Below are 25,898 nucleotides of genomic sequence, written 5' to 3'. Positions count from 1 at the left end.
AGTGAGCTTAGTGTAGTGTGAAAGGGATCCTGCTGGAGTTAGTGGTTACTACCCACCGACTCCAGCATGTATAAGTTTTTCCCCTTAGTTTCTTAAATAACTAAAGTAGATGTCAGAGGAGAAAATGCTGCTCCTCATTTGTAAGTAGGAGTATTTGATGTGTGCATATAGCTCTGTGCAGTAGTTGCATGTCTGAAACGAGTTTGGCAAAGCCAGGAAAACAATCTAGTCTAAAATCTGCAGTTTCATTGCTTCCACACTCAGCGTGCCTCATCCTTTGCGCTGCCCTGACTCGCAGGGAAAGTCACCTCCTTTCACCAGAGCCACCAGCTTGCGTTTCTGAATGTTGCTTATTCTCGAATGGGGCTGTGCATAAGGCCAAGCCCATAAGAAGGTTACAGAGCGGCTATAACTTAGAACACTTGTGTCAATACAAAGTTAACTTTTGATGGCTCCTTGTATTTGCTGATGAGGTTTATATAAGTGGCATTATTTTATATAGAGGAACACCCCTAGCATTAATCCCAGAGAATTTAATCACCCAAATTAAAACCTGTCAGCGTCTTGGCACCTTGCTCCCTGCGCAGCAGTCATGTAGCAATGCAATGCAAGGGATTCCTGTGCTTCCCACCCTCACCACATTTGCGGTGGAGAAAACAGAGCCCAAAAAGCCAAAGCAAAAAGAAATTAATGAAAAAGTTACTAAAACACTGAGAGAGGGGAGTGGGAAAGCTGGGACGTGCTGGAGCTGGCTGTGGCCGGGCAGCCTGGTGAGTCAGCTGCCTCCACAGCATCTGTTTGAAGTCCTGCATCGAGGCCTAGCAGACAGGCCGCAGCCCTGCTGGTCCTTGTGATACCATCTCAAAGGCAGGAGCCAGTATAACCCCAGCAGCCTGCTTTTATCTCTGGGGAGACACTGTGGAGAGCCCTGTGGGCTGGACAGCTTGTCTCCTGGGAAATGCCTGTTCTTTATTTGAGAGGTTCTTCTTGAAGCTCTGGGGCACTTTGGGAGGTTCTCCTCGAAGCTCTGGGGCACTGTGGATTGCACCCAAGGGATGACAGCTCTGAGAGATGTGACAGTACAGGGCTACGCTGTGAATCTTGTCTTCCTCACTGCCAGCCACTGGCATGGGTGCATAGGAGGGAGGGGAGGTAAAGGCAGATGTGGTCAGGGATTTCACATTTCCAGTCTGAGTGTTTTTTTCAGTGTATGTGCAAGGCCTTATACTAAAAGGCATGCACTTAAACCCTGCCTGCATACCCATTTTTAAAGTCTCTTTTTCAGTCTTGCTAATGCGTTGCAACGTAATAGTATTTCAGGCTCTAATTATTTAAAAGATACTCCAAATTTCTTCTTCTTTACCCAGCCCTGTGCCTGGCTTGAACTTCCCCTACTTTGTCCCTATAGAAAGCACATGGTGGTATGTTCTCTACCTCCATTTGGGACACTTTACTTTGGTGTAAGGGAATCCTCTGATATTAAACCAGCAAACCACGTGGATGCTCTCACAGCAGCAAAATTATGTTCTGTAGTTGTTCATCACAGGAAAGTTACTACCCCTCCCTACCCCACAGCAAAACAAGTTATGCTCGTAAGGCTTCTCCAGCACACCTATGTGGGTCAAGTATCACATCTCTCCACTATTCTCATCCACATATTTATGCAGGCTGCCTCTGGAGTAGATTTTGCTTGCAGCAGAATAATGATTATATAGTTGGGCAGGCCAGCATTTCCAGATGCAACAACATACTTCTCTTCCACATATGAAACAGCAGTATTAAAAACCCCTGATCCGCCCTTGCATGACCCATTTGTCTTTACTCTCTCCTTCATCAGTAGGGTGGAGACATGGACAAGCTGGTTCCTCTTGTCATCCCAATAACAGTGCCAGTCAGGCGTTTCAGAGATGGCAGCCAGTACACTTTTTAAGTCTTTTTGTTTGTTTGCTTGTCTTTTTTTTTCTTGAATAAATTCAAAAGCAGTATAGAAATTTTTTGTTCCGCTTCCATTGCTCCCACCATTCAGGAATTACTTTCTGTGTGTTGGCCCATATAAAAGTTGACAGATCTCTGTGGCATCCTGGACAAAAAGGCATGAACTCATTATTGCTCACGCTAAGGCAGCATTCAGCAGCACCGCCCCTGTACTCTATTTGTTGGAACAGTCTAAATGCCACTGCTCGAAATGATTGCAGGCCAGTAGTTAAACATCTGTTTTGAATAGAAATAAGGGGACAAAACCACTTCCAGAAGTGCTAATGCTAAGTATCACAGGCTAGAATCTATTAAAAAAAACATACACATGAATTTAGTGGTCTTGATTGGCTTCCATCATTAAATATTTTCTAAATATCAATTCTTGTAAGAGCTGTTGCAAGTAGAACTGGCAGTCTAGCAATCACATGTCATAGCTGAAAGTCACTATTTTTTTTTTCCAGGCTGTATCTAAAAACATAAACATATTTCTTTCAAAACCATGTTTATTCCTCATTTAGCAGACTCCTTGTTTTCCTACAGACCTCATTCACAACATATTTGCAAATGTTCTAGGACAGCATGTTTAAAGACAACCGATGCTAGTAAGTCCTTAGTCCTGTCCCCAACACTACAGGTAAATGAGAACTAAGCTAAAAATCCTAAATGAAATAAAAGTTCTCAGCAATAAACTGAAAACTAAAAATCAAGTTCTCTGTAATAATTATTTTTAAAGTTTGCAGTATTGAACAAAGAATGTTTTGTCTGTACTAAATTTTCATTTTTTTATTTTTCCTCATCCTACAGCAGGGAGATGGTTATTAATCCCTGAAGAAGTAGAACCTGGGCTGTTGACATCTTTGTTAAGCTCCACAGATTTCTAAGCACCTCAGAATACTGAGTCAAAATCAAATTTTTGAAAATACCTTTTGGATATGAGGCACATTTAAATACTTCTTCCTTTTTGTAAGAGGCGTGTTAATAACAAAAGGTTGATTGTTAGGAGACAAGGCAAATGTCTAGCTGCATGAAAATAGCTGACAAGTGCTAATGTTCAGTATCTCATCTGATAAAACCATGTGGAGGGAGTAACTGCGTGAGGATTTCATTAGAAGAATGTGCAGCTGGTTATTCTGGCTTTCCAAGTGCAGACTGTATTCTCATAGGCTGTGCTGGGCAGTCATTGTGCTCTGATTTCCCTTAGAACTTCGTTCTGGCCTTGGCAGCTGGTTCTGCCTTTGACTATCAAGCACCTTTGGCAGGGTTGTGTCCGTGGATGTGGCTGTCACTGAACATAGCAAGCAGCTGGGCCACAGGGCTCTGAGCCTGGGACAAGGCTCGTGTTGGTGTTGTAGGACATCAGGCAGACACAAGCTCTCTCATCATGTTTTGCTTTGGGTATCTGAAGGAGAGTGAAAGCTGCAGGGTTGATAGAGGAAAGCAATGCAAATTGCTGAAAACAAAGAAACAGGAGCTTCAATTTTGCACAAATCACACCAGTGCTAACACTGTTATGCCTAAGGACATTGTTCCATTCATACACTGTGATAATGCTTTTAATGAGCAGGCAGAAGTAGTTGGCAGGTAAACAGCATGGTTATGGAATAAATATTACCTCCTGTGGAATTGAATTCTGTATTTTTGTGTCTAAAGCAAACATGGCAGTGTCTAACATTACCAGGAAACCAGGGCTGACATTAACCTGCCCCTGGGAAGAGAGGGGGAAATCAGTATAGGGGCTACAGAAGACAGGCTTGACACAGCAAGAGGAAAAAAGCAGCAGAAAAGTGAATGACTAGACGGTGAGTCAGTGATAGTTTGCTGAGTTTATGCATGTGTTTATTTTCTAGGTGTGATATCTGAACTAAGCATTAGATATACCTAAGAGTTATATACATACGTGTACTGTTGAGTGTTCTCAGCTACTGAGACACACATGGACACAAACACCACAAGAAACAACATTTAAAAAGCCCATTAAGGCTGCAAAGTCAGACTGGAAAGTACCAAGTGCTGAAATTATGACCAACTGAGCAATCCTATTTCTTGCTTTCTTTGTGCTTATGCATCATAACCCAGTTTTTAATTACATGGTAACAGATTTATTTATTTTTTCCTATAGGGCACCTGGTTTGGTCAGTGTATAGGATGGACAGCATGTGCTCTCTAAGAGAGTAATATGTCCTAGACCAACGCTTGCCTTCTTTAATGTAGGCTGTCCAGACCCAGCTCTGAAGGATCATCCTGTGCAGCTCATCACCACCACATGGGAGTGCTTCCCAGCGCCATCCATTTAGCTGTCACCTCTGAGATGTGACACAGGTGATAAAACAGCAAAAGCCAAACACCATCTGCCTGTTATGGGGTCTTCCACTGAAAATGCCAAGGAACTGTTTTAGCAGACAGCTTGGTATTGTACATTCAGGCACAGTTCCCATTGACTTTGGTCACAGCTGTGCATACTCGGTCCTGCATTTCAGATTTCCATGAAGCCAAATCCCTTCGTTCTGAAAGAAAAGATATGCAAATAATGGCCATTAGAGTTAAATGTGGGCTGAAGTGATTTGCCTGGAATTTTGTGACTGTTGCCCATATGGAAATCAGTTTCCCATATAGCCTCCAATGGCTTCAACCATCACACCTTAATTTCTCTTCCTGTAATCTTCTGGCTTGCTCATTTTATAGCTCCCAACTGTTATAGAATCATAGAATGGCTTTTGCAACAGCTGGAGCAAGAATCCAGCAGATACTCCATTGCGACGCAAAGCTGGGCTTTTAGTTTTTCTCTCAGACTGATATCCAGTTGGGCGATCAGCCTGGGTGGGATGTTTGGTGCTCAGCACTGCATCCTTAGCTCATTATGTAGCCATAGCAAACTGATCTCCTCCAGAAAGCTTTCATTAAGGAGAGTACAGTCCGGTGCCTGAATATCTTAGGCCTCCTGCCCGAGTAACCCGGTCAGACCCAGTTGTTCTCCCTGTAGTTAGCTCTCAGTTGTAGTTTCTCCCCACCTTTCCTCTGGGATTTTTGTGCTGATTTGCTCCCACCCCCAGCACAGCTGAAATCTTGTCTCCCCTGCACTGTGAATGCTAACACAGGAGACCCTGGGCATCTCCAGCACATCCTTTACTTCTTGGCATCTCTTTTGGCATGACTTCTACTGGAGCCAAGATGGGCTGGTGGTCTCCTGAGGCTGCTGACAGCCCTGCTCTACCAAGCAGGCAGCTGGTAAGCCACTAGTTCTATACCTCCCACTGTCCCCTCTTCCTATAGTGCTGCCTGGCTGCCGTGGGTGAGATCTGAGGTCGCTCTCAGACCTGCTTCTCTCATCCTCTTAAATATATAACTTGGCTGCCAAGTCATAGGCATGTACTTGGCAGCCTGCAATAGCAACTGGAAACAAAACATACACAATTCTGCATGTTAAAAAAAAACAACAACAGGCAACAGTAGAGATCAGAGTCAAAGCTGAATTTTCAGAGTGATATGAGGTTCTTGCTTATCTTGGATTAAGTTCATTAGCATGGATAAGCCTTTAAAGAGTATCTACAGGAGAAGAGATGCATTATCTGGGCAGCTATGGAAATAGGGGGGAAGTTAGGGACAGGAAGCAGATTGTTTCATGGAAGTTTTATTCTCCTACATTGGATTGTCCCTGTGTTCTTCCACGTGCTCTCAGTGCTGCTTTCAGGAGTATTTTCCATCGTTAGAAAGCATTGCAAAAATGAGTGAGGCCATCTGTAAGAGCTGAAAGCAGGAAATATTCTGTCTTTCCGAGCTGACTTGTCTAAAAGTCTTAGGTCAAGTATTTTCATCTCTTCAAAGTACATTTTCCTAGATTGTGGCTGTTTTTCACCTTTTAGCTGAAGGGATCTGCTGGAAGGTGTGATCCTCTCCCCATTGCCTCATCTTTATCTGTATTGCCTCTGGCCCCTCTCTGACCCACCACTGAACGGATGTAGGGCGCTAATGCAGCAGAAAGCATCTCGTTTATTTTTGCTGGGTTACTGTTTTGACAGTTTAGGGAACCGCCTTGCTATGGGGACAGAGAAGATAAAGAATCAACACAGAGATAAATAGTGGTAAAAGTTGGGCGAGAGGAAGAATGCCTCTTCCATCAACAGTTAGCTATTAGGTTAGCTTAGCTGTAACACAAAACCTCATCCTTCTCTTGACTTGACTTCTACTGGCAGGGAGTACTTTTGTCAATAAAACTTGTATCAATTTGGGGTGCAGTCCAAGCAGTACCAGGTGTACACAACAATACTGTTCCACTGTGAATGACCAGTATGAGAGATTTTCTGCTTGCACAGCAATGCTTCAAAGCATCCCAGACATCAAAAATCCTCCTTCAAAGCCATGACCTTAAGCAACCCGCCTTAGTGTAAGGGAATTATTTCCAGGGGAACTCACAAACCATGAGGTGACTACTTGCACAGACACTTGGGACATGTCATGGGACACCTGTGACTTTGTAGATACACTTTTATATCTCAAAAATCCAAAGCTAAAATGTGTTTAACACATTGAGATTGTTGTACAGACAACAGGGCCTGTACTGGGGGCAAACTGCTGCCCATCTTGTGCCAGGGACTAGGAGCACCTCTGCAGCTCCCTACCTTCAGAGGGAAATGACAACAAGGCCCAAATGAGTTACACTGAGTTATTAACTGCACAGAAAACACTTATTTCCCCTGTTTCACCAAAGAGGATTTCCAGGGAGGCCACTGGGCAGAGGTGACAAAGAGCAGAGTGCATGGGCAACAAGTCCCCAAGCTGGAGGAGACTTTGTGTGCTGGGTTCCACAGCTGCTAGGGGACAGCCGCCTGTTTCCAGGATACTGCCGTAAACAGGGCCACCTGAGCACCCAGCCATGCTGCAGGCAGGCACCTTGACCTCAGTGAGTACCCTTGTTCCGCTCCGTGTTGCTGCTGCCCATCTCTGGCTCTGTATCAGGTCTGGGGGCTGCAGTGGACCCCATGGGTTGCGGGGCAGCCGTGGGGCCATCCTTCAGTCATATCAGTGAGCGCTGAGCTGTGCTTTGAAGACACAGGCGTGGTATTGCCTCCTGCCTGTGTTGCTGTGGTAGGCGTTGCTCGCCAAGCTACCACACTTTCCCTTTTTCCTCCATGAGTTCATAATCCTTTGTGTGTAACGTAAAGGTATTGCATTTGCACGGACCTTTTCATCCAAAAGTTGTAAGGCAGTATGAGAAAGCTGGAGCTGAAGACTAGGACTGACAAGTTTAACTAACTGCTCTTTCTCAAAGGATTAGAGCCACTGTTTCCTAATATTCATCTCCACAGTCTAACCATTGCACAGGCTGCCAGCTCCTGACATGAAATTATTTTGGTGTTCTACTACCACATTAGATTGAGCAAGAATCAGAGACTCTTGTTGCTGTCTGAACAGCGCCAGGCAAAAAGTCACTGAAAGCTTTCGTGTTTCACCTGGTTTAAGTTTGTAGGCAGAAGGACTTCAGCAATAAGATGCATTTTACTTGAAAGGTGACCTGCAAGTACTAGCTAAGGGTTTGTAAGTCTTGTTAATGAAGGGTTTGCAAGTTCTTGTTAATTAAGAAAGGGACTAATCCATCTCGTTTGTTTCCATGAGGTTTTTGGTTTTGTTTGGATTTTTTTGAATGTATGGATACTGTAAAATCCTGTCACGGGCGGTTTGCTTCAGTGTTCCCTGAAGATTCTCTCTGGTGTTTATTTAAAGCTCTCAGAACATCAGCAAAGTGCATAACCCATCCCATTTTTAAACAAAGGCTTCCTTTCTGCTGCTGCTTAGTCACTGCAATTGCATAAATATTATCAAAAACAAATAAAACTGATGGTTTGTTTAATCCATGACTACATTTGATCTCTCAGCCTTTATTAATTCACTGGCAACCAACGAACTGATGTTCCTTAGCAAACTTTCAGTGATTTATTCACAACCTGAAAGACACAGAAGAGGACAGATTCCTGTTTTTCTTTCTTATGCTGGCAACCTTTAATCTGAGAGATCTTCTGTTTAGCTAATTCACAGTCAACATCTGAGTGAAGAACAGACTTAAGAAAGATATACAATGGCCAACATGCACAGTGCTTGTATTATAAATATTTTGCTGAGCTGGGCTGAGAACAAGAGCATAGTGCTTCTGACATGTAACCTGCATGCTGTTTTCTTGCAGACGATAAAACTAACTTCAGGTGTGTGGTACTGGAAGGATGACACTAACACACTTGAATTTGCAAGGTAAAAGAATGATGTTCTGTTTCAAATCATGCAGGCTTAAGGTCTTGATTCAAGAGTTCCATGTATGGTAAAATCAGAGTGTAATGTTTTGCCTGAAAATCAACTGCAGGACAAATCTATATGCTTATATATGGATTGAATGATCTTAGAGGTCTTTTCCAACCTGGGTGATCCAATGATTCTATAGATACGTGTGTTTCTTTATTGAGACTGGAGTTTGTAAATGTTACTCTGTGACACTGAGTCACCATCCCTGGAGGATTTCAAGAAAAGGGTGCAGCAGTGGGACATGGTTAGTGGGCATGGTGGTGATGGGTTGATGGTTGAACTAGATGATTTTAGTGGTCCTTTCCAACCTTAACGATTCTATGATTCTATTACGTTTATGCCATTAATGGAGAAAAACAGAAATATGCATTTACTCTGTACTGCCCTCAAGATGAATCTACTTACAAGGGATTGCTGAAAGTGTGTGCAAGTCCTGCTGTGTGCCAGAAACCATGAGCTGGAGCAGCAGTGCTGACAGCGAGGGCCAGACGGCCTCCCTGGCATCGAGAGGTGGAGGTCCACAGGCTGATGCATGGCAGTGAGCACCAGACTGCAAACCTTTTGGGAAACCACAGTTCTGTAGGAGAGAAAGTGCACATTCCTTTGCTTTGAATTTCTGTGGCAGCTGTGGATCAAGGCTTTACCAGGCCTGAAAAATTTCCATACATCTAACCACTGGGGAAAAGCTGCATCCTTCCCTCCTCCCTTCCCAAGCGCAGTGTGGTTCCCGCTGCCACCTCCCTGCCGTACTGGCAATACCCAAGCCTTGCTCACAGTAGAGCTGGGCAACTCACTTGTTCCCTGACCACAGGCTGATGCAGGTGCCTTTCATGGTCTGAGTCTCAGCAGCTCCGCCAGCTTCTCTCATGGGTTTGGGAATGCAGCTGGCTCCGCACGGTGCTCTCTGGGGCACGAATGAATTCCCCAGTCACGTTTGCTGCCTCTGCTATTTGTGGTCCCAAAGAAAAGCTTTGCGTTTTGCATTTAAAATATGTCTTTCCTGAGACAAAACCCTCTTCTATCTTCCTACACAAAGTATTAGTGGATCTGAAGGTCAGGAGCATATATGTTCATTAACCCACCATGAATATGGTTAAACTGGAAATTAAAAGAAGGTTCCTATTCACTGGTGTTGTTAGGACAAGGAGGGTAAAAGCCACTTGAGGCACAGATGACCTAAAGGGTTTATGTGATGCAGGAGACAGCAGGAGGACCTTTGCTTACTCTGTGCTTCTGTGTTCTTGAAAGCAGTGTCTCATGTGGACCTCACCACAACCCAGATCGTTTCTTTGCATCAGTTAGAAGACGAAATACATGTGTTTTTGTATCGTGGTGAGTTGACCTCTTTGCACTGCTGCTAGAAATGCAAATTCACACTACTGCATTCTTATACTCTATTTCAGCTCCAGTCCAGCAGCTGAAGAAAACCTTAAGGAAGGAAAAAATGCTCACCTTCAGGAAATATGTGTCAAGACATTAAAGAGGTATTTCGATTCCACTAAGCTAGCTCAAGAAGGAACACAATTATTAGGGTGGGAATATTTCATCAGTTGTAGGAGGATCATGTCTGAACACAACAGGTGAAGCAGGAGCCACCTGTCCTTTCAGCAGGGCGGATGAGTGATCTGAGCACAGAACAGGGCCAGACATGCCCCATGCTGAATGCCAGCTCAGGCAGTAGCCTGCTGTGACTTTGGTGAAGGCATTCAGATCTCTCAGAATGAGGTAACAATTCTCATCTACTCTAAAGAGTATTGTGAGGTAATTAATTCACCTTTGTAAGACACTTCAAAGATTGGAGTGTTATTATTAATTTTATAAATTCACAACATGGTGTGGCTGACTTTCATCCATTACTTCAGACCTCTTTGATCTAAATAACATAGTCGCAATTTATTATATTAGCAACTAAAAGGGCAAATTCAGAAGCAACCTTGGAGGTGAAATGTCCTATTTCTCCCAACATTCCCAGCCTGCTTTGTGGTTATAATAGTTGAAAGTTATTTCGGGATACCTGTCAAACACATTTAACTGCCTGGCTTTTTGAAACTGCATGCAATAAGGACCGTACATACCAGGTAGATAATGTGACTGTTCTGTGACTGGAATTAACAGTGTCTTTAAATACTATATATTGGTCAACTACTAGCATTTTCCAAGATGAATGCAGTGCTGCACTCCCTGAAAAAAGGCTGGCTGACAATGAGGAAAAAATTCATAAGCTGTCAAAGTGGATAAAACATGAATATGTGACACTGGATGATGTCAAATGTGAGTAATTATTGGTATCCTGCATCAGCAAGGCATTGCCCATAGAAGTATTTCTACTACCATAAAGCAATTTTTGGAGGAGCTATTATTTTTTTTTTCCTCTGTGTTTTCAGATATTGCTTTCCTTTTGAAAGAAGAAAATGAGTCACATCGCATGCTACCATTTGCAGCAGTTATGGGGTACGTCATTTAGAATTTGTTTCAAGAATTACGTGTGCGCATCGGGTAGTGGAGGCACTATCCTGTGTGAGCAGTAGAATATTAAAATCAGACATTTAAAATCTCTTCTCTGGGGGGTTAGTGGGAAACAAACACATTTTTTCCTCGATATACAGAAAAATAATCCTAACGCTTGCCTGAAAGCATTCCACTCTGTTAGCTAAAGGAAGCCAAGACCTTGGGCCTAAATATCCAAACACCGTTATTCATCTTACCCTAAACTAAACTCAGTGTTTAGCAAAGCATTCACCACGCTGCCTGCACCAGGAAGGCCTAGAACAACGGGGCACCCAGGCTGCCTGCTTGTGCTGCTGCTGTTCCAGCCAGAACACAGAGCACATTGGTTGCTACTGGTATTTATCAGTGTTACTTCCCCACATGCTACAAGCAAGGAGGCAGTTGGCAGAGCACTGTCTTAAGGGGTATCCCTGAGATCACTAGGGCTACGCAGTGGCTGCACTGCCTTTGTTTTAGGAATGTACCTGTAGATTTTGTCGACTCTCAGCCATGCTGTCCTTTGGGAAGGGGAAGGAAATCTTAGTTATCCTCATTTCCTTTGAATGAGAATGCTGCTCTTTCAGCATGCTCAGTGCACAAAACATACTTGGAGGATGTAGGTGTGGTAATATCTAATTCAATCCATGGCTCAGCGTGTTTCTTGACCTCCAAAATCTTACTGTGGGGTGGAGTGCTTGCTGTGAATGGATCTCAACCACACAGGGGGTTGCTCCATATAATGAAGGCCCGTAAACAGAGACTTTGCTCTTTTTCATAGTAATCTGGTGGTGCAGACTTACCAGTGACATTTCTAACTTTTATTTAGGAATAAGAAACTGGATGAGTTCCTCATGGCCCTGCTTTTCTACATGTCTTTTTACCTGGAAAAAATTGCCCTGGAAAAGAAAACCAGATCCTTGATTTTGTGAGTATAGGACTTCAAGGGTGTAAGTAGCCAGAACCTGCCCTAGCAAATCTAGACTCATAGGACAGTTTTTACAGCAGTCTTAGTGGGATTCTGCATATGAGCAAAGACTATTGCTTGAACACAGACTGCATGTTAGCCTGGTTGCTATATGGAGGTCTGAGGAGAAAAACCACTCAGTTATGCTTCCTGCCCCTTTGGCCTCTGTGCTTTCCCAGGACATCTGTACTAGTCATTACTCCTACCCAAACTTTGTGTGCCCTGGATCAAATCACCATCCCCCCAGTCTCATTTCCCTGTGACAGTGTTAGCATCCAGACCCTTCTGCTTGCAGAAGCACCCACGAATCACAGCTGAGTTTGCTGGGTGTTAATTTGTGCTGTGCGTCACGTTGCCCTAAGAATTCATTTCTAACTACTTTGCAAAGCAGGTTCAGATGCCTCTTCAGTGCTAGAAACGTGTTACAACATGAGAAATATCTGCTAGGCAAGCAGCTCCCAAGTAAGGGTGTGTGACCACATTTGCTACCTTGCAAAGTGGAAGTGGGGATGCCAGAGGAGCAGTTTAGGAGCTGCTGTGTTAGAGGGTTATGTGCCTTGGGAGAATGTGTTACAGGGCTACAAACCATGATTATAAGAAACCTTAATGATTTCCTGGACTCTTTAATAGTCTCTGAGAATTTATTGATTGTTTCATTAAAACATTTGATAATTGTTTACTTCACAATTAGTGAAGCCTTGATATAAAGAGGGGATGATTTATCTGAATTGAAGAAAAGACTGTTGGAGGATTGCTGGCCTTAAGGAACTAATTTGTTCCATTTCCATAGATTGCCAGATGTTTCTCTCATTGTGCAAAGAATAATTCATACATAAAGAAAATCATCAGCATAATTTCATACACAAAAGTCTTAGGTCCAGTTGAGGAAGGATGAGGAAGACACTGCATTGGCCATGACATCTCAGCATGGCTCATTGTCATCAGCTGGTATGGAAAATACAGAAGCAGACTCAAACAAAAAGGAGTTTGGACCTACTGCAATATGAGTTTGTATTTCTTGGGTCAAGAAATACTGTGACTAGTAGCTACCAGCTTATGCACTGGATAATCTCTGCCAGAAGATATTTTTTTGCTGTGTTATGGCGTGCGGTGCTCCCAGAGTGACTGCTGTCTTTTTGTGGGAAACATAAGAACTCTGAACTTCCCGGAGGGATATTCTGCAATACCGCTTTATTGAGATTCATTTCCTCCCTTGAAGGGAAGTGGCTTGCTTGCCAGGATTGCTTGCGTGCAGTGTAACATCAGAGAAGCTCAGAGAAGAGACATTTACCATGCAGAGATCATGATATTGATCTATCAAAGCATAAATACAAAGAAGGAAAATAAAATGACAAAAGGCAACTTTAGATCTTACTTAATGTTGAAATTTATCCTTAATTGTTCTTGCAGCTAAGCTGACATGGAGGAGCAGGCATGAAGAACTGACACTGCAGCTTCGCTGTGTTCAAGGCGTCCTACTGCCTCCCTTATCCACCCGGTCTATTTCTGAACTTGGTATATGTTATATTTCAAATCAGATGTAGGGAGCACTGCTTCTTTCCTTCTGTGCAGTAAAGTTCTGGAGTAGTCTTCTACCAGGAAGTAGTGGGGGCAAGAAAGAAAACTACTTTTTTTCTGAAGGTGGAGCTCTGTGAGCTTGTGAAAGGGATTCTATAGCTACCTAATAGAATGATAATGACAGAAAATTACACTTGTGATAAGAATCCTTTGGTATGTAATATGCTTATGTACTTGAGAGGATGTGAAAGAAGATTGCACAGCCATTTGCTTTCCTGTACCTATCCCACTTGAATCCCATGCTCAGGGCTGTTGCAAGTTGCCTGTTCAGGAAGAAAAATCCCTCCCCCTTCCTCTTAGATGTAATTTAATTTCAGAGGCTTTTTGCTGTCCTGTGTAGCACTGGCTATGTGCCACAGGCAGAGACAGACTGAAGGCAGGACATACTGGTACCACTTCATGCGTCTGGTTAGTGACGCCTACAATTTTCACAGAGTTAAACTGACAGGTTACTTGAAGACTGGGCTTGGTGACCTGCCCAGTCCTTTAGCAGCCTGATGTTCCCACACAGCAGACAAATCCAACGTCTGTGTAGTCCTTGAGCTGCTCTCCTGGACCCTGTGTGTTAACCTCCTAAAGCAGAAGACCATCCTCATCTGAGACTGTCCTTGCTTAAGAAGTCATTGCTTTTGCACATTATGTTTTCTTACGTCAGAAGGAGTTCCTGGAGGAGAAAACCAACATGAATCTGGATATCTTTAACTTCCTGTGACCTTATCTTCTCTTGATGCTATGCTGATTCTTTGTAAATCCAAGCTTGAGGTTTGCCTGGCTTATTTTAGGTTCAGGAAGGTCTTGTAACCAACTTCAAAAGTGACCAACCAGTTTTCCAAAGCAATAGGCACGAAGCATTGCCCCAGTGGAGACAGCCTGGGAGTATTCACCTCTGAAATATGCAACTGAGAACAAAAGCTAAGCAGTGGTGAATGAGACGTGAATGGAATACGGACTATTATTTCTGTCCTGCATTTTTTTTTCCCCATACTTTCTTTCATGTCTTTTAAGGAAAACCTGCTGAATTTTATTAGCAATTATCCTTGAGAAACCTGGAGTAATTGTCCTAATTATTAAAGGTGGGTTGTGTGGGAAGCTTTACAGCTGGAGGCCATCAGGGACAGATAAAACAGCTCTCCCCGGCGTAGAAGGAGGCTAGCAACTTTTAGGCCTGCAGTGCTCCCAGCACTGGGAGACAGCTGGGTGAATTACAGGGGAAGCAGAGGAAATAGAAAGCTCTTTGGTTTGGTATTTCCTTAGCGTTTGATCTGAAGTGGTTTAACATACAGGCTTGTGGTGTCAGCCATTCCTATTTAGAGGCCATCCCAAAAGTGCTTTGTGTGCCTTTTTGAAGAGGAGTAAGTGCCGTCTCTGAATGAGCCAACCCCACTGCTCCAGGCTGCCCAGTTGCAGAGTCTATGCCTGGAGACATCTCTGTGCACCTCTAGGGCTTTCATGTAGGCTACGAAAAGGGTTCATAAGCTATGCAAGATCAAAGACAGCAATCTGAGAAGCTGCGGGCATGGAGCTTGCAAGCTCTGTAGGGCAAGAGCGACTGTCTGGGCCCAGGCACCAGGCCTGGCGGTCCCAGCGGCACTACAGAGCTGCACTGGAAGCTCCTGATCTTGGCATTGAAGCAACATGATGGCGTTGTCATGTGGTGTGTTGGCTTGTGTGCCTGAAAAACGTGCTTACTTCTCAGGAACTGTCACTATAGCATCCCTTCCCTAATTTTTTTTTCTCTTTTTTTATTTTAAACAGGACTGTGATTTTTCTGGAAAATAAAGAAATGGATGATTTGCTGGCGAAGTTAGTGGTGGCCAAGATTTACCTTGCCAAAGTTTACAGTAACCTTGTCCTTGGGAGAGGCATAGCACAGCAGAGCCACACATCTCGTGGAAAGTAAGCCAAGAAATGATTTTCCTTGACATGTCAAGGGTCGCAACAGCCCAAGGCTCCTTTTGAGTGACACAAGTGAAGGCCCAAGGCCATGCTTCTTGTCAGTCTAAGGGTTACAAGAGGACCATGAGGTCTGGTGAGGTACTGGAACAGGCTGCCCAGGGAAGAAATGGAGTTGCTGTCCCTCAAAGTTTTCAAGAAAAGGGTAGGTGTTGCACTGGGTGTCATGGTCTAGAGTGGTCACAGGCATGGGCTGATGGTTGGACTAGATGATCTCCGCCGTATTTCCAACCTTTATGATTCTATGAAACACAGATGTGCACTGATCTTCCTGCAGCTCTAGCTAGTAACTAACTCCAGAAGTGTTTCTGATGAGCTGTTGCCAGCTGATTTGGCACAACAAGTTGTAGCAGAGTTCTGGATTCCAGATGGTGAACCTCTAGCCCTGGTATGCGGAAGCCTTGTTAGATATACAGAGCGGGAAACTTTGATGGGTTCAGTGTGAAAGCCAGCAGGGCAAAAAGCAATGCCAGCCACACATCTCACCCCTGCCATTTTGACTAAACCTTGAAAGCAAATGGTTGTGTGCTTGCTTGTTGCCATTGATCCTGCGTAAATTTCCATTTATACCAAGTCTGAGAGAGCCTAAGACTACTAGCGAGTGCAGGAGAACATGCTCCTGAAGAGCAGCAAGTGGAGGGACTAGAGACAAGAAAAGGTTGTGCTTGGGAACTATGGATGTTGGAAGAGTAGAGAATCAGGGAAGATGGTGCATAGATATTTTGGAGTGGTGGAGACCAATAGCTCTCTAGATGCCTTAAACCCAGCAAAGGACTGAGGACAGTAGCTACTACACACCCCAGTCCCTCGAGGTCTTCTCAGAGCAGTTTCAGACACGTTTTCCCAGTATCAGTTGCTGTGAAACTGCTGCCAGTTCTCCATAGGAGTTGCAATCCTTCTGCCTTCCTGCAGTGTGGCTCCTGGCAGCCTCACTGCTGTCTGCAATTGGAGGAACCTGGATTTCCTCCTAAGTGGGAAGGTACATGGTAGAGGCAAAGGGGAGCTGGAGACTGCTGTCCCAGTAGAGCTTTCATTTTGATGTGTGCCACAAATCACTGGACCCTGAAAATGAACAGCATATTCTCTCTGCACCCTGGAAGGTTGGTGTTTCACAGGGTATTCCTGGGAATGGTGTTATGTACCAAATGCCTACTTCCAGATTTCTGTTGAGCAGAGCATCCCATTAACCTTCCTGATGGCCGGACAGGGAACTTCATGGCAGCATTCATTGTTTCTATTGGGTGGCCCTAATGTCTGCACTTATGAGACTCAGTATGAGCTTAGTGCAAAAAGCAGCTTGAATCCAAGGACTGGATGCAGCTGGATAGAACAGCCTGTGCTGCATACCCAGCTGGTTAGCTCTGCTGCCTCTTTACTCATTGCATTGTCTGGTGGACAGCAATATGCAGGATTGAGAAAAGAGAACCAAACCCAGCAGCATGGGAATGAGAGCAGAGAGCTGAAATATGAAACTGTCTTCTTTAGTATTTCCATCACAGTGGGGGTTAGAGACTGGCAGTGGCTTGGGACGCTGATGTCTGGGCTGTAAAAACACAAAGAGCCAGAGAAGGGCTGTGCCTTAACACATTTGCAATGTAAGGTGTTGCATGAAGAGAGACCTGAGTTACTCATAGCAGGGTGGTGGTGGCTGACTGCAGCGGACTTCAGAGTTACGCTAATGCTGAGCATGTCACAACATACACTACTTCTCATACCATGCAGCAATTGCATAAATATAAACCCTTCCAGGCTGACTCAGTTTAGCCTTAAATGTTATCTGGAGCCTCCCAGACCATCGCTACATGAACTGCCAAAAACAAGAGCTAAGGGACAGAACCGATTAACACTCTCAATTGTAAAAGATGATTAGGAATTTTCTCAGTGCACACGCATTTTGGGATAGAAAAGGTCCTTTGTCAAAATGGAAACTGTGGCAAGGGTTACTTTTGATTATTATTTTTTTTAACTTGAAAAATGTTTACATTTAAAAGCTGAGAAACTACTGATAATGCACAACTCACTCCTAGGTTCACTGTATTTTATTATAACCCAACTATGGTGTTGAAGCTTTTGCTTCTTTCGATACTTCACCATAGCAACATCTTAAAGAAATCTTATACTATGTTGGGAAGCTGTTTTCCCTTCCAGATCTGCCAAATGTCCGTGTACTCATATGAAATTATTGATTTTTCATGTGAAGTCCTTCCCTGAAAATTTAAAAAAGGAAGCTTAGGTGGAGGACATCCTCATCTTAACCATTTACATGATTTGTAAAACGCAGCATTGAAATCTTAGTTTGATATCCTCCCAGACTGGAATTTGAGAGAGTCCCTCCAGACCTGTTATTTGTGCGTGTTAGCATTAGTTCTTTTGTGCCTCCAACGCTGAGGAAGGAATAGGTGTGTCTGGCTTTCTCCTTTTAAGTTGATGGGGGTTGCGCAACCTTTTTGTGGTGCCAGCTTCCTTATGGGCATTTGTCATAATGGGAAAAATACAGAGCGTTCCCAAAGCAGCAAGCATCCGTGGCACAAACAGGCTCAGCCCTTACTGATCGCTGAAGCTGACTTGATCCGTGAGCACTCAGAGTCACAGCTGTAGTCGAGGGATCTGCTAAAGCACAAGAAGCATTACCCTATGTGCCCCTGCATAGAATAATAGCTCCTGTAGATGTCTGAAGCCATTGTCCTCTTACACCCAAACCTGATGCTTACCTCTGCCCTTGGCTGTGCAGTCCTCTTTTTCCATGCATGAACTCCTGTCACCCTGACAGCTCCGAGAAAACACTATTACTGTATTTCTAGAAGTCATGATGTTCTTTGCTCACTCCTTCACGTTTTTCCTGCAAGTCCTGTCCTGACTCTTGATGCAAGTTTGATGTTTTCCTAACCCTTTCTGTATTTTCCTAGGTAATTACCAACTGTGGCCTAGACATGGGAGGTACCTTCTAGTTCAGCTCTTACCTTAGGAAACTTTACTTCAGGCAGGTCTCTTAGCTTAATACCTTACCTAAGGGAGTAAAGCACTGGGAGAAAGAAAGGTGGAGACCCCTAGCATTATTTGATTTTAATTATTGGTGTTAGTTTCTGTGGCTGGCCTCCATATAGGTTTCTCTGCTGAACTGGGAAGTGGTTCTAAGACGCTGCAAGAGCTATCTAATGCTGAAAGGTGAAGCAGAGTTTTACATTAAGGTTTAAGAAGCTGGGGTCGCATTAGGTTCCTCTGCTCTGGTATTCTGAAGACAGAATGTTGTGCTTTTCCAGAATTCATTAGGAATCAAAAGCATTGAAGTTATCCAGGAGATCTACTTGGCTCAATGGCCGTGCCACGCTTGAAGATTCATGTTTCTTTTCCCTTGCACAATAAGGGGGTTTGGGTTCTCACCTGAAGTGTCAGGAGAGGTATGACTGGTGAGAGCTAGGCATGGTCCTCCTGATCAAAATACCTATCAGTGAAAGTCAGAAAATTGTAAATTGATATATGGGGCTGAAAGGTGTTATCTTCATGGTCTGCAGTGTTTCTGGGGTGGTGACAGCTGGGTATGCCCTAGGGGTGTGGAACATTTGTTGCCATCAGGAAGGCAAGGGACATTTCAGGAGTTGGTGAGTTGACACAGAAGCAGGATTTTCCTTGTGTCTGGCAGAGTGGAGCCAGATCTGTGGGGATCTGAAAGCTGGCAGAGAAAACTAGCTTTCCCTTCCACAAGGATGAGCTGTGCCAGCTCCAGGAGATTGGAGTGGCTTTTGAGACGTGTGTGTCACCCTCCACTTTGATGGCTGTTTCCATGATGGACACTCATTTGGCTTTCCATGGAGAATCCTCAGGCTCAAGTGGGCGGTGTGAATATCTCTCAGGTTTCACTGGGCAAATTGCAGCTTCTTTAACAAAGGCCCTTTGTCATTTTTGTGCATGTTTTATATTTCTTCTTGGAGATACATCAGGGTTTTCCTTTCTGTTTTTCCAAGTATATTGTCTCAGCATTGGCCTGGCTTTGTGCTCTTGGTAATTCTACTTGTTGCTCTTCCAGGGATGTCAGGAGGAGTTTTCTATTTGCTTCAGTAGGAACTGGGTTAGATCAGTCCTGGCCGTTTTTGAGAGGCCCAAGCAGAGGGCTCAGTTTAGATAGCATAGTGGGGAGCCTCGCCTGTCCATCATATCCAGCTTTGTTCTGTTGGTTTTAATTAAATGAGCCATACAACATTTTGCATTTTCTACTTCTGATGCAATGCAGAAGTTCTGTCTTTCTCTTAGACAGTAGGTCTCTGCATGCTCGTAATGAGGATTTACCAGCAACAGCTTACTGCCGTGGTGAAATGCCAGCTTGGCAGTAGCCCCATGAATCATATTCAATGCTGTGTTCAGAGGACTGAAAGGACGACTGCTGCTATTAATTTTGTGCTCTTGTTCACCGCCTTAGGAGAAAAACATCTTTGCAGAAAGATCGGAATTTCTTTGAGGTAAGAGAGATAGAAGGATAATTGGAGATTTTGACTGAGTGTCAGCCCAGACCATGTCCCTCCCTTACACATTCAAATGCTGCAGACAGCCTGCTCCTTTCCTTTTGGTCCTGCCAGTGATTTACTTGCATGGCAGAGTACCTACAGTAAAATTTTACCTCTTGGGCCTAAATTACAGTGTCTGTAAAATACCCCTCCTGTGCCCTTCAGCGCAAGCCCCTTCCCCTTGTGAGCCCTCAGCTGGGGATTTTCAGTCCTGCTGTGACTCTCAGAGCCCAGGCTGTTCCCATCACAGGCTGAGGTCCCCCTGGGAAGCCTGGTCTGTAGGTTTCTCATCAATTTCATCTTTATAGGTAAGAAATTTCACAGCCTTCTTTCATTTCCGTTGCACTTGGCAACGTTTTTAGATGCCAATAAGCTCATCTGGCCTGCTACATACAGCCCAGTGAGGAATTTGAGCTTCTCTACATAGCAGGGCTTTGCTAAATTAATATAAAACAGCAGGGCCCAAATTATACTTTGTACTTCTCAAACCGTAGAGACTTTTCTTCAAAGACAGAATTGTGGATTGAATTCCAAGGGTACATGGTAGTTCCAGTGATACCATCTTTTCAGGAACCTCAGTAGAGGTTTGATTTCCTGGGTGTTGATTCAGCTTGTTCTAGGGATCACGAGTGTTAAAATAGTGTGAGAAGCTAGATAATCCTATTTAATCAGCAAGCAGATACATGAAGGTAAGATGCAATGAGCTTGTATTTGTTAGTAATATTTTCTGTGATCAAAATGCTGTCATTTGGGGGTGGGAATCATCTTGTCTAACTCCAGCTGCCCAAACAATAGCTGTCCCATCAGCCTAAGCCCTCAGGCTACTCTGACAGTCATGCAGACAAGGAGAAGCTCGGCCAGGGATGAATTGTTGCCTCTTGAGACAGATGTGCATGATAAGAACCCCCACAGAATGACTCATCACACCAGTCTCTTTCCCTTGATTATCGAAGGAGACTGGGTGGTGATCCCAGATTCATTTTGTAGATGGTAGCAGCAAAGCTAAACCAAATTGGTCAGATCGAGCAAGATGAAATCCCTCTGAGCTAACTGTGTTTCTAGCCTCTTTGTATAATTTTAAAGAAAAACTGGTGTTTTCAGATCTTCACTGGTAAAGTTTGATGCCAGACTAGTTGTTGGCTTTCAGTGGAGTCATGCTAACCTGCACTGTGGGACGTGGTGGGGTTCTGAACCTTCTCCCAGTGAAAATGGGATCCATGTTTTCACTTTAGGGCTTCTACAACTTCTGCAGCTATGTGACTTGGCTTGTGTTCAGACGGAAGCACTTCCAAGTGATTCGGGAAGAAATCGGCAGGCTCCTTTGCTCCGACATGTTCAATCTCGCCTTAAGAGACAGGAACCGTGTTTTCTTGCAGAAAGCAGATGACCAGACTACTGATGCAAATGCAGTGAGACTACCACATCGGGGGTATGCATTTGACATACTGGTGAGCCCTTAGGTGACCTGCCCTGTCCAAATACACTAAGATAAGATCTGCATTTGTTTTCTTTCAAGACAAGTCCCTGCCAAGCATCCACCCATAAACAGCATGGTTCACCAGCACTCACCTGTGCTCAGCACACTGCTGCCCTTACCAAAGGAGAATGCTCAATACCGCTCCCAGAACCACTACTGTCGGGGCAGAGGCCCACAACCCTGCTCTTGTGACAACCTACCAGACTTCTCAGAATTGCTCACTACCAAGTAAGGGATATTTCTTGACATAATTATTTGGTAGTGCTGTTAGAGAGGCTGCCAGACAGCTAAGTCTTCCTCGTTGGGAGAGGGACCATTGGACTATTCTATGATTCTGTGACTGGGAATTTGCCTTCAGGAACAGGCTTCAGTGAGCCTGAAACTTGTAGTCATGGTACTCTTGGTTGACTGATCGAAGCAACTATTGTCCATCCTACTGCTTCTTTAACTGGAAAGTATTATTGGGAAAGTCAATAGAGATAGAACCTTTTCTTCTGATTAAGATAAAAACAAAAATTTTCAAGCCTGAGTGTGCCATATAAGAGGAATTCTATTTTTCCCTCTGTCCATTTGTGAGTTGCCTTCATTTTCTGGATTTTCCAGGGTTCTGGCAACCTAAGAAATGCTACAGCACCACACACACACACTCTCTTCAGACCCATCTACAACATAAGACAGGTGAATCCAGTATTTCCCTCCAAAAATGAAGTTCGCTACACACGCACATGTAATTGCTTTGTCAATGTTTTTGAAGCTGGTTGCCTCCTGAGCATCTTGTTTTTATAACTTCTGCACAGTAATGGATGTGCAGTAGGGCCAGCCTTTTGAGGCAGTGCTAAGCTTCACTTGGACATATACAATTTGTATTGTGTGCGTGCACACTCCAGGCAGAAACATGACATGATGTGTGAGGTGCTGTGTGTACACGTGGTTCTTTGTTTGTCCCTGGAGGAGAGCAGATAATCTCTGCAAAATATGTTATTCACAGCCCAGCTAAAGGAGGCAGCATTCTTTGCTGGTTTTCGTTGGGAAATACTACAAGTTGTTCACCCTTTCTCCTGTTTTCCTCTGCTTCATCGTGTCAAGCATATTAACATTATGTTTTCTAACAGGGTGGGCATCCTTGGAGCTCATTGTAGTGAGTTAAATTCCCTTTTGCTCCAGTCTGACGGGACAATGGAAGAGGAAGAACAAGACCAAGATCAAGAACAAAGAGAAGAACAAGGGAAACTAAGGCGTCACTCCTTTGTCCTGACAAAAGATCTGAGTTTATCAGCTCTGTGAAGCCCCCAGAACAGGCTTAGTAGTGAGAGTGCTGTATTCTCAAGACCAATGGCAGAAGCTGATCATAACGAGGACAACTAGCAGAAGCTGAGTGGCATGGTTTCACAACACTAAGTAAATAATTTTGAAACTGCAGCTTAAAAAGCCAAAATCATTTCTCAGAGGTGGGGTAGTTTAACACACAAAGATCTGCATGGGTGACCTGGACTATCATTCCTGGTTCTGTCACTAACTATTCCTCTTTTATCTTAATGCCTTCTTCTCACCATTTCTGAGGAATTATTTTACTGACTTATTTTGGGAAGTGCTTTGACACCTGCAGATGAATATGATTATTGATTTTAATGTCAGCCTTCTTTTTTAAAGGATAAGCAAAGTAACCAGGATACATGACTTACTGTGGCCTAGAAGTTCCTGAAGCTGTCCTTTTAAAGGAACTTACTCTTGAATCTTTAATATATTGTTTACTCCTTTTTTAATTTCCATCAGCTCTCATTCAGTTCTTATATTTTGTAGCCTAATTTATGACTCGCTGTGAAAAGAGTATAGCAAAGAGGGATCTTCTTCATATACATGATGTAAGTGGAGCAGTCTTTACTCAGAATTAACATTTCCAAGCTTTACATTTGCGTTCATGTTGGGCAGACAGGTTAATGCTCATATGATCTTAAAAACAGTGGCAAGGCCTTCAAATGGTGCTTTGGTTGCAGATTTCCTGTGAGTCTGGTTGTGCAACAGCATGTGCAAATGTCTCTCCAGGCCGCACAGCTACTCCTGGATGGTACACACCTGGCTGGACATGCAAGAGGCAGTTGTGGTATCACTGCCCTGCAGCAACATGGTTTCTCTACTGAATGATGCAGCAAGATGTTGACCAGTACCTGGAGCTGAGGGAGGCTACATCACAGCTTCCTTCTCATGCTGTTGGGAGAAACCTTTCAGTTTCTGCTTTAGGAGGCCTTGGCTTGGTCTCGGTCACCTTTGTCTGCATCTGTATCATGCTGTATGGCACACTGTGAGTAAAACCTGATGGTCCTAGTGAGTTCTGCTTTTAAGACATGGTGATAGTAAGCCAAGTCCTCAGTGATGGCTTTGGGCCATCTGACAACAGCCTTGAACTTTCTAGAAAGGATTGAGAAATACTTTGAAGTTCAGATCCTTTAGTCAGCAGAGCCCTTTCCAGGGTTACCTTCTCAGGGCTGAGCGTCTGTTTCTTCTGAGGCAATGGATGTCTAACACAGACACCCCATACCTGTTTAAGCATGTAAGCAAGGCCTGGCAGCCTTTCACACATGACAGTGAGTCATCCTTCCAGCAGGAGAGACTGAGTCAGAAAGGGCAGTTGACAAGCTTTATTTATCGGTCTCCTGTTATTTGGCCCCGGAGAATTTCACTCTGGAAAACCCACCCTTGTTAATGACAGGCGGAGCTCAGAAGTGTATCATGCGACTACTGGCTTTTATTCCCATAGGCTTTTGCATGCAGTTTCAGGAAGACACGGCAGATTGGCCATTTCCATGAATTTCTCTTTTTAAAGAGACTCTAAACATGCCAGCTGTATCAGAATAACTTGCCCAACATAGGGTTGCCATAAACAATACAAATTCAAATGCCTCCGAGTGATGAAAAGAGCTGGGGGTTCTGTGCAACAGCAATTCTTGAGTTCCCATTTACTTTCTTCTCTTAGGGCTGATTTGCTCAGAGCTTTAATCGAATGCTGCTAGCATAGCCTAGTGTCTTGACTGGCTTTTGATTATGGTTCTGCCACTCACAGGCTCCATATAGGGTGTGTCAGGCTTTCCAGTGTACGTGTCTATTTTCAGAGGTTATATTGCTCTGTTGTAGAAATTCACACCAAGAAGAAAGTTGGCAGGAAACTTCGCAACTCAGAGATGGAAAAAGAAACAGGGAAAAAAAAGTCTGCCTGATGATTAATGAAGGAAACCCTGCCCTGAGAGGTTTCAGGCTTTGCACTCGGGAGAGAGATGACACTGCAGCAGGGAGATCCACTGAGATGTGAGGTAACCATTTTGTGTAGTTGAGATGTGCAAAGAAGCAGTGTAGACTTCATCCATTCTACTTGTGTTGTGGAGGGGTTCAGGGCAGTAATCCATGAAGTGCTACAGGGCTCAGCAGTCTCAGCTCATGTGGCAGGGCCTGGGGCTCTTGCAAGTTCTTTGTGGTCCTGTGGGTTCATCTTGTTCTGTTAGAGGCTGGTGTCTGATATACAGAGAAAAGCAGTCTGAGCCTGCTTGTTTTCCTGTGCAAGAAAGACAGGCCAAAAGCTGCACCTCATCAGCAAATAACAGGTTTTATCCATTTTTACATGGATTCATACACGCATTCTAGCAATGTTTTGCTACAGTTAAATATGCTGCATAGGAGACTAACACTTTGATATGCCTTTGGTAATATGGCTTTTTGTTGCTCCCATTCGAGTGGAGACATAACAGATGCTGCAGTGGTGAAAGGCACCATCTTGTTTCATGATCCTGCCAGTGTCCCTTCTCTGCCTCGAGTCCACCATTTTACTCCATCTTCTTTGCCTTCTCAGCTAGACAAAAGAGTCAGGAATCCTTGACGGAGCTCTGAAGATGCTTCTCATTGCTCCTGTTTGTTCTGCTGCTCATCTCCCTTTCAAAGCCAAGCTGCACCTACCAACCAGCTAGCCCAGGAGAAGTAGCAGCTCCTTTGTACAGAGAGCTGACACCATCACCTTGGTTGCTCCTCAGCAGGGGGTGGGTGTGATGCTTGTGATGCCTTTTTACCCCCAGGTGTGCTAGGGGAAAGAGAGCAGCGGTCAGACTGGAAACTGAACAGGGCACTGATTTGCACTAAGAGAGGAAGTTATCAGTCTGGATTTTCTTAAGCAAGGCTTCCGAATGGTGGTGGCATGTGTTCCTGCACTGGATGGGACTAAAACCTTCACCTTGTAAGCAAACCACAGTGGAAGTATTGTGCACCAGTTACAGTTCTTGTGGATCAGGCTATGTTAGAATGTTTACAGTGAGATTTTTACAGTTTGCAGCAAAAATAAAACAAACTGCAATTCACAGAATGTGAAGATATTCTTGCTCTGGCTCTTCTACATGTGAGAAAGCTTGAAAGAACAGGCTGTAATTATCCTGTCATCTGTTACAGCCCTTCTATTTGGAAGAGTTTTGATAATATTAACGCAGTGTATTTCTTGGTGTCATTATTTACAAAACAATAAGCAGTCTTCTTTTCCTTTTCCTTGAATACAGTAGAAACAATCACAAACAAATTGTTTCTGTACACACATTCCCATGACTGCTGGTCCCAACAAGGTCTGACTTCAATAGAGTTCCCTCTGTGCTGCTCCTTACTTTTCTCCATCCTGTACCAAGCCAACACAAGCACATCAGCCACG

The 25,898-nt window shown here is 44.0% G+C and overlaps 1 protein-coding gene and 1 long non-coding RNA gene across 2 annotated transcripts; one reads left to right on the top strand and one right to left on the bottom strand.

Moving 5' to 3' along the window:
* Positions 2,732-6,682, bottom strand: LOC110401455. The gene is made up of 4 exons (XR_002440390.1): positions 6,594-6,682; positions 5,831-6,010; positions 5,618-5,721; positions 2,732-4,481 (listed from the first exon to the last, which is right to left on the bottom strand). It is a non-coding gene; the product is annotated as an uncharacterized LOC110401455 (long non-coding RNA).
* On the top strand, positions 6,754-25,560 carry PPP1R36 (protein phosphatase 1 regulatory subunit 36). Its single transcript, XM_021402590.1, has 11 exons — positions 6,754-6,874; positions 8,153-8,217; positions 9,669-9,749; positions 10,415-10,536; positions 10,650-10,716; positions 11,579-11,677; positions 15,050-15,190; positions 19,662-19,701; positions 20,979-21,175; positions 21,263-21,451; positions 22,336-25,560. Exons 1-11 carry the CDS (start codon positions 6,848-6,850, stop codon positions 22,505-22,507), a joined length of 1,200 nt encoding a protein of 399 aa, XP_021258265.1. The 5' UTR covers positions 6,754-6,847; the 3' UTR covers positions 22,508-25,560.

The sequence above is a fragment of the Numida meleagris genome, chromosome 6, assembly GCF_002078875.1.
Source record: "Numida meleagris isolate 19003 breed g44 Domestic line chromosome 6, NumMel1.0, whole genome shotgun sequence".
NCBI classification, from domain to species: domain Eukaryota; kingdom Metazoa; phylum Chordata; class Aves; order Galliformes; family Numididae; genus Numida; species Numida meleagris.
This window is presented reverse-complemented; position numbering and strand designations above follow the sequence as displayed.

Bases quoted from the DNA above. Each gene is read 5' to 3' on its own strand.
- PPP1R36 (XM_021402590.1), top strand. From the start codon at position 6,848: ATGCTGCAGGCAGGCACCTTGACCTCA. The intron at 10,537-10,649 runs GTGAGTAATTAT...CTGTGTTTTCAG, and splicing joins GACACTGGATGATGTCAAAT to ATATTGCTTTCCTTTTGAAA. The intron at 15,191-19,661 runs GTAAGCCAAGAA...TCACCGCCTTAG, and splicing joins AGCCACACATCTCGTGGAAA to GAGAAAAACATCTTTGCAGA.